General features: G+C 46.3%; 1 protein-coding gene across 1 annotated transcript; it reads left to right on the forward strand.

The window, feature by feature from the left end:
• Positions 1–3,873: 3,873 nt before the first annotated feature.
• On the forward strand, positions 3,874–12,580 carry pcolcea (procollagen C-endopeptidase enhancer a). The gene is made up of 9 exons (XM_066650961.1): positions 3,874–4,022; positions 6,523–6,631; positions 7,574–7,832; positions 8,787–8,911; positions 9,054–9,190; positions 9,659–10,077; positions 10,775–10,846; positions 10,921–11,091; positions 12,050–12,580. Exons 1-9 carry the CDS (start codon positions 3,916–3,918, stop codon positions 12,178–12,180), a joined length of 1,530 nt encoding a protein of 509 aa, XP_066507058.1. The 5' UTR covers positions 3,874–3,915; the 3' UTR covers positions 12,181–12,580.
• Positions 12,581–12,980: the final 400 nt, after the last annotated feature.

A 12,980-nucleotide genomic window follows, 5' to 3' on the forward strand; every position in this document is an offset into this window, starting at 1 on the left:
GGGAGCGAGGCAGGAACACGCCCTGCTGGGGGCGCCAGTCCTTCACAGGGCAACACACACACACATTCACTCACACACTCACACCTACGGACACTTTTGAGTCTCCAATCCACCTACCAACGTGTGTTTTTGGAGCGTGGGAGGAATTATTCACATTTTTATATCAGTATTATCTGTGTTTTAGTTTTTAACGTGAGAACCTGAGCTGTACAACTGTTAGTTTATTCTAGGAATGTTTTGAAGCCAGGTTATATTTAGTTTGTTTACATGGCTATAAGGGATTTATAATGTAAACAAAAACTCTTTCTGATGCTTCATGATTAGGGAATGGATACACACGGATCCAAACCACACAGTCTTTTGGAAAGAATGTGAGTGTGTGAGTGTGTGTGAGAGAGAGAGAGAGAGAGAGAAACGGAGAAGGTGGTTTAGACATTCCTTGTTCTCTCCCATTTTTTCCAAAGAAGCATTGGATACAGAATCCTTCATTTAAAGTGATTCCTGACTCTGAGCCAACATTCTTAACATTCATTCATTCATTCATTATCTGTAACCGCTTATCCACTGGACATTCTTAACAGATTGTTTTATTGTGAATTTTGTGGGGAGTGTCCGTGTCTGTAATTCTCCATCTACATTTACCCAGTGAGTGTCAGTAGAGGGGGGTGTTTCTGATAAAGTGGCCAGTGAGTGTCAGTAGAGGGGGGGGGGTGTTTCTGATAAAGTGGCCAGTGAATGTCAGTAGAGGGGGGGTGTGTTTCTGATAAAGTGGCCAGTGAGTGTCAGTAGAGGGGGGGTGTTTCTGATAAAGTGGCCAGTGAGTGTCAGTAGAGGGAGGTGTTTCTGATAAAGTGGCCAGTGAGTGTCAGTAGAGGGGGGTGTTTCTGATAAAGTGGCCAGTGAGTGTCAGTAGAGGGGGGTGTTTCTGATAAAGTGGCCAGTGAGTGCCAGTAGAGGGGGGTGTTTCTGATAAAGTGGCCAGTGAGTGTCAGTAGAGGGGGGGTGTGTGTTTCTGATAAAGTGGCCAGTGAGTGTCAGTAGAGGGGGGGTGTGTGTTTCTGATAAAGTGGCCAGTGAGTGTCAGTAGAGGGGGGGTGTTTCTGATAAAGTGGCCAGTGAGTGTCAGTAGAGGAGGGTGTTTCTTATAAAGTGGCCAGTGTGTGTCAGTAGAGGGGGTGTTTCTTATAAAGTGGCCAGTGTGTGTCAGTAGAGGGGGGGTGTTTCTGATAAAGTGGCCAGTGTGTGTCAGTAGAGGGGGGGGGGTTTCTGATAAAGTGGCCAGTGAGTGTCAGTAGAGGAGGGTGTTTCTGATAAAGTGGCCAGTGAGTGTCAGTAGAGGGGGTGTTTCTTATAAAGTGGCCAGTGTGTGTCAGTAGAGGGGGGGGGTTTCTGATAAAGTGGCCAGTGAGAGTCAGTAGAGGGGGGGTGTTTCTGATAAAGTGGCCAGTGTGTGTGTATCCAGCACAGTGTTATTAATAACGTCATTTTATTGTACGTTATTGATGTTCAGTAGCTAGGACCCCCTCTGTACTCTCCCCCTGCCCCCTCTCTGTTTTGAGTGGTTGTTTATAAACCTTTCTTCTGCCCCATACTTCTGGACTGCTGAGGGGTGATTATAGCCTTACTGCCCTTCCACTAACAACACCCCCCCACCCCCCCCACCCATTGTAGGCCCCCAGCAGCTCTCCCACGTCTCACATTCCTCTGTCCTTCTGAATCTTATCTTCACTTCAGCCAGAGACCACAGGGACAAAAGCCAAGACACACACACACAGATTTCACCACAAACAATCTGGTTTTACTACATCTATGAGGACTTCCGTACACATCTGTGTTAGTGTAGACAAGTGACAGTGACCTAAACCTCAGTAACTTTAATGATTTAATAATAATAATAAAAATGTCCAGGAAAAATTTCTCTTTTGGTTGTTACGACATTATATTGGTCCTCCTATATATGGTCCTCGCAAGTGTAGACAAACACAAACAAACACACAAACAAACACAAACACACAGGGCGTCTCTGAACTAGAGGTTTACAGCATCTTCATCCCTGCTGTTACTTATCAACTTCAACTCCTCTTCATGAAAAGAAAGTTTGTGTGTGTGTGTGTTTGTGTGTGAGATGAGGCTCAACAGGCATCAACAAAGTCAATCTGCTTCAGAAAATCATATGGAACAAATTCCTGTTGCACCTTGAGACTTCTCTTTAGCACTCAGACCTTGGACAGACAGATAAACTGCTCTCTCTCTCTCTCTCTCTCTCTCTCTCTCTCTCTGTGTCTGTCTGTCTGTCTTTCCATCTTTCTGTCTATCACTCAGTGCATTACGGTGCTTAAAATTCCAGATTTTAATCTGGCGGTGTAATCACATAGTAACAAGGACACCCAGGGGCTATGCTGCACTGAATAGCACCCCCTTGTGGAGCAGCTACTAAATGTGAGTGAGTTAGTTACAACCCAGTTCCATGAAATGCTTTGTATCTACAAATATTTAACAAAGGATGTGGGTATGTCTCCTTCAATCAGGACAGTCTTAAAACATCAAAGACTTCCAGATACATTCACACGTGTGCTTCATTACGTTTGCCATCATCTTTCCCCATATCAGCAAAAGTTCAGGCCGCGTGTGATTGTGTTGAGGAGCCGTTGAGCTCATCCACTAAAGTCCAGCTGTTAACCACGTCCTGTTGAGCACAAAGCCCTGAGGCACTTCCTCCACACACCACAGACACACAGTCACACACTGGGGCCGTTGTTGGTGTAAAAGGAATTAAAGATGTAAGTCAACAACAACAGCAGAAAGGGACTTTGTTCTCTGGGTTTATAGACAGCAGTGAGTCTCACAGGGTCAGAACCCACTACAGTCTCTAACCCTGTCTCTGTCTTTGGAAACCACAACAACGGCGGTGGTAACGTTAAGCGGTGTTTACTCATGGTGTATTGGCGTGTTGTTGTTGTTTGGGACTGAACACAGCTCCGTCATCAGTTCAGACAGATCAGTAGAGTTTGTTCCTTCCTTGTTGCAGCGTCCAGCTCTCGCTGGATTCTTTCGTCGGCCACCGATCCAAGGAGCGTTTGAACCTCTTCAAAAGACCACGGCGTCATTTTACGAGCTGCCGTCGTGAGTCGGATAAAAACAAACGTGATCTCTGCTGCAGCTGGAGATTTTACAGATGGAGAGTTGGTGCTGGTCGTCTGCGGTCAAGGTCAGAGAGGAGTTCTGCTGTGAAATGGTTGAGTATAGAGGTCAGAGGTCTCTCTAGTGGTGATGAATGGAACCAGACATCTCCATGTCTACAACACACACCCACAATCACCACTGAGCTCCACCAGTTCTGCAGCATTCAACTCTTCAGATGTCTGGTCCCATTTAGCTCCACTGTGAACAACACTGTTTGAATTGAGTGTGAGATGTGAATTCAGGAATGTTGTTAGCGTCATGCTAACTTGGGTTCTAGTTTGATCCTCGGAGCTCCAGTTTAAAACTAAAAGAGCAAATCTGTAAAAGTAAAATCAATCACTGATAAAGCAACTGTGTTAGATAGTGAGGCAGGCCACATACTCTCTCTAAACACACACACACACACACACACACACACACACACACACACAAATCCTGGTTTTCCTGGTTTATTTTACCCTAGTTTTCCTTTGTTTTTCTACTCCGGTGAATATAAATGTGTCATGCATTTTTCAGGCCAATGTCAATAAGAACGATACACACAACATCTGGCTCTGATTAGACACCAAAAAATCCCTCTTCCCCCTCAGTTAGGTCCCCCCTGTCAAGACACACACACACACACACACACACACACACACACACACACACACTACTCCTCCTCCAGCATCATTCCCTCTGTCCCTCCTCCCCCAGTGCCCTACCACTCTTTCTCTCTCTCTCTCTCGTGTCATGGCTACGAAGAGGAAAATGGAGACGTTAAGCTGGACGTTCTGTTTTGGGCTCTTTCTGCTGCTCAATAATGATCAGACACTTGGCCAGACCACTAACTACACCAGGTGAGGGCTTCTATGAGTGTGTGTGTGTGTGTGTGTGTGTGCTACATTTTCAGGACTCAAAATTAACCCTGGTTTCTACAGGAACACGTTAAGTTTAGGGTTTGTTTTCTAGTTGTGAACATTAAAATAAGCCCATGTACAAAACCTATGGGACTTATTATAATTATTATTCCTACATGCTCTTAATTATTCAGTTTCTAAGCAGATTAGACATAAACCGAGAAAGATGTGGGAGGATGTCAGCAAATAAGAGGCAGTGGGACTTTGAGGGACCCAAGCTCTCCCTTTTCAGCTTTCACCTCTGAGAGAGAGGAAGTCTTCCAGTTCCATTCTCACCTCAGACCTGAGCACATCCACCGCTCTGGGTCCATCCCTCCTCAGCTGTGTGGGTCTGAAAGGAGGTGGAGCTGGAGAGAAGAACCCCACACAGAGGAAAGGAAACAGACACAAAAGAAGAAAAAGAGCCCAGATCTCGATATCAATGAAGGAGTTTTGTATGAAGTGATTGAGACTGAAATATGAATAGTGTACAGACTGTGCTCTTGGTTGTGTGTGTGTGTGTGTGTGTTATTTTGCTACAGTAAACAAGCCTATGTTTTATTGTGTGTCATTTCACTTGGCTGGAGTTGTAGACACTGGTGTGTTATGGGGGTTTTTAGCTGAGTCTGACTCTCAGACAGCATTTTTCTCGTTCTTCTTGGACGCTGAGCTCAGATGGAGTAATCACTCTTGGGAGGCGTTGTGGAAAGTTCCCCGAGTGAGTTTGGAGAGTCGTGAGTGTGTGGAGTTCATCTACTGTACGATATTCTATGTTTCCTCTACAGTTTTAAATGTTTTAAGAGCTTTTAAAGGCAATATTTACTCAAACTCTTCATCCAACCCTCGGTACAGGACCTTTAATTATGTGGACAGTAATTTCACTGACTCTCACACAGCACACACCTTTCTGGACACTTGCATTGTCCGGCGAATCTTCTGCTTGTTGCTAATTTACAGCAGAAACAGCTCCTACTCCTTGGAAAAAGTTTAACTCACGATTCTGGGACATTCCTGTGAGGATTTGATGGCATTCAGCCTCATTAACAATACTGAGGTCATGGACGGATGTTGAATGCTTAGTTCTAGATCATCTCAGAGTAATTGGATGGAGCTCCTCAGCCTAATGTTAGAGGTATCTATACCCCTCTAGCCTTTGTTTGGCACTGGCCATGGTGACATGCGACTCATGGCCAGCTGCTCCAGAGCGTCCCATGTCATATTTTAGTACAGGGGACACACCCATAATGCAGTGGTGTCTACAAACTCATGACTGTTATTAACCATAAATGAATATCATAAATGGTGTGACGTGCTGTAGGTGACCTCCAGAGGGTTAAAGCAGCGGTCTGTGGGAGTATAAAGCAGTCTATGGGTCTTTCCCCTGTGTGTTTATGTTTATCTCGCTGCTGTCCGGTCGGTCTTTGTGCAGTGGCTGTGTTTCAGTTGGATGAAGGTTTTCTGGCAGCATCTGAACGTCTGAAATGAGGGGAGCAGAGGTTTTCTTCTAATGTCACTGGGTTTAAACGCTTCAGCAGAGCTGCAGACAGAGAGGAAAGAGTCTAGAACAAAAGGCCACTGTCACAGAGAGAGAGAGAGAGAGAATAGTAGCAGTAGCAGTACTGCACAGCAAGGTGGCACTAGTGTGTGTGTCACCGTCACACAGCTGCAGAGTCTCTGGGTCCTGGGTGGAATACTCAGGTCACTGTCTGTGAGGAGTGTGGTGTGTTCTCCCTGTGTCTGCATGGGTTTCCTCCGGGTGACTGTCTGTGAGGAGTGTGGTGTGTTCTCTCTGTGTCTGAGTGGGTTTCCTCCGGGTGACTGTCTGTGAGGAGTGTGGTGTGTTCTCCCTGTGTCTGTGTGGGTTTCCTCTGGGTGACTGTCTGTGAGGAGTGTGGTGTGTTCTCCCTGTGTCTGCGTGGGTTTCCTCCGGGTGACTGTCTGTGAGGAGTGTGGTGTGTTCTCCCTGTGTCTGCATGGGTTTCCTCCGGGTGACTGTATGTGAGGAGTGTGGTGTGTTCTCCCTGTGTCTGCGTGGGTTTCCTCCGGGTGACTGTATGTGAGGAGTGTGGTGTGTTCTCCCTGTGTCTGCGTGGGTTTCCTCCAGGTGACTGTATGTGAGGAGTGTGGTGTGTTCTCCCTGGGTGAGTGTGTGAGTGACTTGGTGAGGGTGAGAAACTGTCCACAAGCGTGAGTGACTGTGTGAGTGACTGGATGAGTGTGTGAGTGACTGAGTGAGTGTGTGAGTGACTGTGTGAGTGCTTTGGTGAGGGTGTGAACTAGGTTCCCTATTATAGTGCACTGCATAGTGAGGAATGTAGGGAATAGTGAATAAGGAGCCATTTGGGACACAGAGCTGGTCTTTCATGGCTCTTACTGATTTTTCACCTTCTCTGCAGCTTTCAATCAGCTTAAAAAAGAATTTGTTTTCCACTCTGTTTTCTGACTGTGTGTTTGTGTTTAGGCCGGTGTTTAACTGCGGTGGTCACCTGGAGGGAGACTCTGGGTTTGTGGGCAGTGAAGGCTTCCCTTCTTTCTACAAACCGGACAGTAAATGCACCTGGTACATCACTGTGAGTGGAGCTTTCAAACACAGCGCAGAAACAATATTACTGTAGACCTCTAGTGGCTACAAGAAAGGGTTACTGACAATTATTGTCCAGTGTTTCTTCTGAACAGAACAACATTAATCAGGGGTGTGAGTGTATTTACTGCAGTCAGAGACTTTGCTCTTCTGGGAAGGCATTATACTAGATGTTGGAACGTTGCTGTGAAGATTTGATGGCATTAAAGTAACACTATGTGATAACTTTACCTTAAAATTACAGATTTAAAGTCATTGTGATGAATTACACTCTGCCACTGTAGGAGAAGCTCAGGAGCAAAATCACCAAATCTTATATATATATGTGTATATAAGTCCGTTCTCTGTAGACGAGAACCAGGTTTGTGTGGTAATCAGAAGTGGCTCAGAAATGCTTTTATTATTGGTTAAAAATACACCCGGAAATGAATGGAAGTGAATGGAGAGCTATTCTCAGATGGTCCTCTCGTAGCACTTCCGCTTACTTCCCATGGCATGCTTTTGAAACTCTGGGGGCCTGAGTCAGACACGTTGAAAAGCACAAACTGCCCGAGTTGTGACATTAAAACTGTATTTGTTGCAGCGGAACAGTCCATCCATTCTAAGAGTAAACACCTATGATGAACACACATGTTGTTTGGCTATATTTATGATAAAAACACCCATAGAAAAGCTAAAATTAACAGAACAAAACATCTTGAGAGCTTCCATGAACACGACAGAGTCAGGGGAACGAGTGTTGGACCTCGGAGGAAACCACCATGTTATTGCACTTGAAAGTAGCATTATAGCTTACTAGGCTAATGCTAATAGGCTAACATTATTTTTTAGCTCCAGTGCTAATAGTAATTTACTTCTTTACTTATACTTGGGTTTAGTATAAGGTGCAGTTTTAATAAACTATCTCTCTTTTCTCCTTTTTTCTGCTCAGGTTCCAGAGGGAAATGTGGTGATGTTGTCCTTCAGGTTGTTTGACCTGGAGGCTGACCCCTTGTGTCGTTACGACTATGTGGATGTCTACAATGGCCACTCCAACATGGTGCAGAAGCTGGGCCGGTTCTGTGGCACATTTCGGCCAGGAGCTCTTATCTCCACCTCCAACACCATGATGCTGGAGATGGTGTCAGACTCTGGCAACGGGGGGCGAGGCTTCCTCGCCTACTTCAATGGAGGAAAACCTCACGTGGATGGTACCGAAGGATATTTAACGATATTTAATTTATTACATTTTTTATAATAGTTATAATAATATAATAATAAACTTTATTATGGGTTCGAGTCCCACTCCGGGTGACTGTCTGTGAGGAGTGTGGGGTGTTCTCTCTGTGTCTGCGTGGGTTTCCTCCGGGTGACTGTCTGTGAGGAGTGTGGGGTGTTCTCTCTGTGTCTGCGTGGGTTTCCTCCGGGTGACTGTCTGTGTGAGTGTGGGGTGTTCTGTCTGTGTCTGTGTGGGTTTCCTCCGGGTGATTGTCTGTGAGGAGTGTGGTGTGTTCTCCTTGTGTCTGCATGGGTTTCCTCTGGGTGAATGTCTGTGAGGAGTGTGGTGTGTTCTGCCTGTGTCTGCGTGGGTTTCCTCTGGGTGAATGTCTGTGAGGAGTGTGGTGTGTTCTCCCTGTGTCTGCGTGGGTTTCCTCTGGGTGAATGTCTGTGAGGAGTGTGGTGTGTTCTCCCTGTGTCTGCATGGGTTTCCTCTGGTTGAATGTCTGTGAGGAGTGTTGTGTATTCTCCCTGTGTCTGCGTGGGTTTCCTCCGGGTGAATGTCTGTGAGGAGTGTGGTGTGTTCTCACTGTGTCTGTGTGGGTTTCCTCTGGGTGCTCCTGTTTCCTCCCACGCTCCAAAAACACACGTTGATAGGTTGATTGGAGACTCAAAAGTGTCCGTAGGTATGAGTGAATGTGTGAGTGTGTGTTCTCCCTGTGAAGGACTGGCGCCCCCTCCAGGGTGTGTTCCTGCCTTGCGTCCAGTGATTCTGGGGTAGGATCCGGACGCACCGCCACCCTGAACTGGATATGCACTTACAAAAGCGCATATTCCCCAACAAGAGCTTGTTCAAACAGGTTTAGTTTAGAACCTCCACCAGGATAACCTCAGTTTTAGTACCTGAAGAAGACTCAGCTGTGATCTGTGTCTCGTGTCTGTTTCAGAGCATCAGTTCTGTGGTGGAAAACTAACAAAACCACGAGGCACCATCAAAACCCCCAACTGGCCGGAGAAAAACTACCCCCCAGGCCTCAGCTGCTCCTGGCTCATCACCGTGGACCCAAACATGGTCAGAATTAAACCACCACAACACACAAATCATAGCTCAGTGTGAGGGAAGCATGCTGTGGAGGGCATTGCCAGATGTTGTTTTAGGAGAGTGTTTCCGTCTCTGGTGATGAAGGGTGTGATTATAAACGCTGGTGTCGCAGGTGATCGAGGTGAAGTTTGACAAGTTTGATGTGGAGCTGGACACGTACTGCCGCTTCGACTATGTGGCGTTTTATAATGGAGGAGAGAAGGACGACTCTCGCCAAATCGGGAAATACTGCGGGGACGTGGCCCCTGAGTGAGTGAGGGGTGGTCTTCTGGCTTTGTTTATACAGTATATGCAAATAAAAATAAAAATACAGTCTACAGAACTCAGCACTTTATTAAAGGTCACTGCTATATATCCCCATTGTTCAGGTACAGTTCATCTGTCAACTGAAATCTCACCACACACCAGGTCCTAACACTGCCTGTTACTTTAATCCGTTCTGCACTATGCCCCTTTAAAGCAACACTGGGTATTATTTTTACCTCAAAACTACAGCTTCAAAATCACTGTGATGCTCCTCTGATCTGTAATAGGGAGAATAGAGCCACTGTCATTGCTACTGTGGGCTCAGCACTTCAGAAAATGCTCTGTGTATCTTGTGGAGGAGGGTAGGACATGCAGCTGTTTTAGAGAAAACTCAAAATCCCACAGCCCATAAAGTGGTAACGACAAAACAGTTCATTTTGATTGTGTTTAAACCTTTCTCTCCGTCTTCAGGACCATCGTATCCAACAGCAACGTCCTCCTTGTCCAGTTTGTGTCTGACCTCAGTGTGACCTCTGATGGATTCATGGCCTCCTACTCCAGCATCCCCCGTGGGTCCCGGTCCCCCACCGCCGGCTCTGGCCAATCAGGAGGCAGCGTGCAGTCTGTACCCACGATCCCCCGCAAACCACCAGCCCAGCCAAAGAAACCCATCACCACCAACACGCAACCTCCAACCACCACCACAACCCCCCCCACCACAACCACCACTAAAGCTCCACCCAGACGCATCCCAGCCAAACCCGTCCAACCGGTCCGCAGACCCCAGCCCAGACCTGACCCAGACCAGCCCAGACCTGACCCAAACCAGCCCAGACCTGACCCAAACCAGCCAAGACCGGACCCGGACCAGTCCAGACCGTCCCGGCCAGGTCAGAGCCCTCACTCTTTACTACTTTTTACTACACTTCTACTATCAGGTTACTGTGATTTCAGTGGTGAAAGATGCTTATGGGACCTGGGTTGTGACTCACGCTCATGTTTAGCAGATGTAAAGTAGTCCACAAGGGGGCGCCAGTTTGTAGTTATTCTATATATTAGGTGTAAAATAAATTTTAAAGTGTTTATGTGTGACGTATAATTGTAATTCAAAGTTCAAACTGTTGTCACTTTACGGTAACTGTTGTTTATTATTAAAAAAGGCAATTGCCATTTTATTCAACAAAAAAATGAAGTGTTCATTTGCTACTTCACCTTCACTGAATAAACTCTTCATTCGCCATTTTCACACTGCTTGATTTTTAGGTTATCTTTATGTTTCTTTAATGACACAACAGTTTGAATTACAATTATACATTACACACTCACAAAGCCCCTAATTTAAACGTGTTTGTAAGCCTAAAAACAGAGGTATTTCATGTCAGTGACTGCTTGCATTCATTTAAAGCACTCATATTCACCGCTCTCTGTGGCCTGCTGTAGATTCAGAAAAGTATATTTTGTAGTGACCAATGACCAAGCTGCAAAACCGTAAGCTAAAGGTTGCTGGGAAATGTTAATTGTGCCTGTTCACATCTAATGTCACTTTCTGCAATATGACTTTTCTGTGACGTCTTTTTTAATTTTCAGTAAACCCGCTGTGTCCCAAACAGTGTAAGAGAGATGGAACCATCAAGGCCAACTTCTGTGCCAGTGAATTTGGTGAGTGCCAAGTATCACTCTGATGATGTCAAGAACATACAAAAAAAACTCTTATTCTGTTTTTGTCTGCACAGTGATCACAGGGATGGTGACGGCCCTCTCGCCCGGTCCCAAGGGCAGTGTCCACGCTACGGTGTCCATCATTAAAGCATTTAAAGCTGGCAGCTTGACCATCACTCAGGCCGGAGAAACCATGTCTGTTAAACTGGTGCTGCCCTGTAAGATCTGCCCACAGCTGCGTAGAGGTAACACACACACACACACACAGTATTTGAAAATGTTGTGGGCCCCACATTAGCTGACATCATACTGGGTGACATAGTGTGAGAGTAATGGCAGTTTTCCACTGCATGGTCCTACACTCTGTGGGACTCTACTCTCTGATTGGTCCCTGGTTGGGTTTCCACTCCCACAGCTCCCCCCTGAAATGTATCTGGTGTCGTCTCTAAGGGGAACAGTAGGCTTTGGAAACCACAACAACGGCGGCGGTAACGTTAAGCGGTGTTTACTCATGGTGTATTGGCGTGTTGTTTTTGTTTGGGACTGAACACAGCTCCGTTATCAGTTCAGACAGATCAGTAGAGTTTGTACTTGTTGCAGCGTCCAGCTCTCACTGGATTCTTTCGTCGGCCACCGATCCAGGGAGCGTTTGATCCTCTTCAAAAGACCACGGCGTCATTTTACGAGCTGCCGTCGTGAGTCATATAAAAACAAACGTGATCTCTGCTGCAGCTGGAGATTTTACAGATGGAGAGTTGGTGCTGGTCATCTGCGTTGCATGGCGTAGAGTGACGACTCTGGACGATCAGCGCTCTGCAAGGTTTACACGCCACGGTTTAGTCCCTACTCGACTCGCTCTGAACCACGAGAGAACAGCCACTAAACAAGAACCTGCTTCCAGAACCAGGACCTGATTCACCTGGTGGAGGAGTGGAACAATTATGGTAGAGTATAGAGTAGAGTAGGGACCCTGCAGTGGGACAGTTCCATCCATCCATCCGTCCATTATCTGTAACCGCTTATCCAATTTAGGGTCGCAGGGGGGTCCAGAGCCTACCTGGAATCATCGGGCGCAAGGTGGGAATACACCCTGGAGGGGACGCCAGTGGGACAGTTCCATTAAATGATAATCCTCTCCTAGCTTCCTTCTTCAGATGGTTGTGGCATCACCTTTTTAATTGGCTTTAACTCTTTCTCTCTCAGGTCAGAACTTCATCCTGATGGGGCAGGTGGACGAAGACGGCAGAGGAACGTTGGCTCCTGGAAGTTTCGTGGCTTTGTACAAAGCCCCGCACCAAAAAATCCTCAACAACCTCAACAAGCAGCCATGCTAATCGCGCTCCTCAGGAATGAGACCGCAAGAGTCATCGCATCTCTGTGAGAAACCAGCGCAAGATTAGTCCATGGCTAATACTTCACACTCTGAGATCTAGATCGCGTCCTGGAAAACTTAGACCATCCTACTACGATCCCTGAATGAGAATTTTTAGATATTTTGACTAGATTTAAGAGTATTTCACTTTCCGAGTGTTTATTCAACTCTGTATTCAGGTTAAATCTCTGTGTCCCCTGTCCCCTGAAAATCCTGAAAAACGTCCCACTGGATGGAACTGATCAAACGGCAGCGTATGGAGGGACTATACTCATTTTATACACACAAGAGATATCATATTTGTAATTTATGATGATGTCGTCTAATAAAGGTTTTATATCCGACCGCACTGTTGTAATTTGTCCGTACCCTTGGCTCTGTGATTTTCTCTGAATATTGACATGAAATAAAATACTATTTCAGTTTCCTGGTGTGACTAACAGAATTGACACTGAGGAGTTAAAACTCCAGCAGCACTGCTGTGCCTGATCCACTCTACACCAGCAAAACACACACTAACACACCACCACCACCACGTCAGTGTCACTGCAGTGCTGAGAATGATCCACCACCACATCACACCTGCTCTGTGGGGGACCTGAGCGCTGAGGAACAGGGGGAAAGAGGGGTAACACAGTATGAAGAGCCACAGGTGGACTACGGTCTAATTGCAGAACTACACAGTGCTGCTGCATGGAAAGTAGAGCTGAAAGAATGGACAAGGAGATCAAAAACAAGGAGGTGACTTTAATGTTATGGCTG

The sequence above is a fragment of the Hoplias malabaricus genome, chromosome 18 (assembly GCF_029633855.1).
Source record: "Hoplias malabaricus isolate fHopMal1 chromosome 18, fHopMal1.hap1, whole genome shotgun sequence".
NCBI classification, from domain to species: Eukaryota; Metazoa; Chordata; class Actinopteri; order Characiformes; family Erythrinidae; genus Hoplias; species Hoplias malabaricus.

What these genes read in the sequence shown, in the direction of transcription:
- pcolcea (XM_066650961.1), top strand. Translation starts at nt 3,916, where the DNA reads ATGGCTACGAAGAGGAAAATGGAGACGTTAAGCTGGACGTTCTGTTTT. An exon ending in CAGACCACTAACTACACCAG is followed by an intron (nt 4,023 to 6,522) that starts GTGAGGGCTTCT and finishes GTTTGTGTTTAG; the next exon opens with GCCGGTGTTTAACTGCGGTG. An exon ending in TCACCGTGGACCCAAACATG is followed by an intron (nt 8,912 to 9,053) that starts GTCAGAATTAAA and finishes CTGGTGTCGCAG; the next exon opens with GTGATCGAGGTGAAGTTTGA.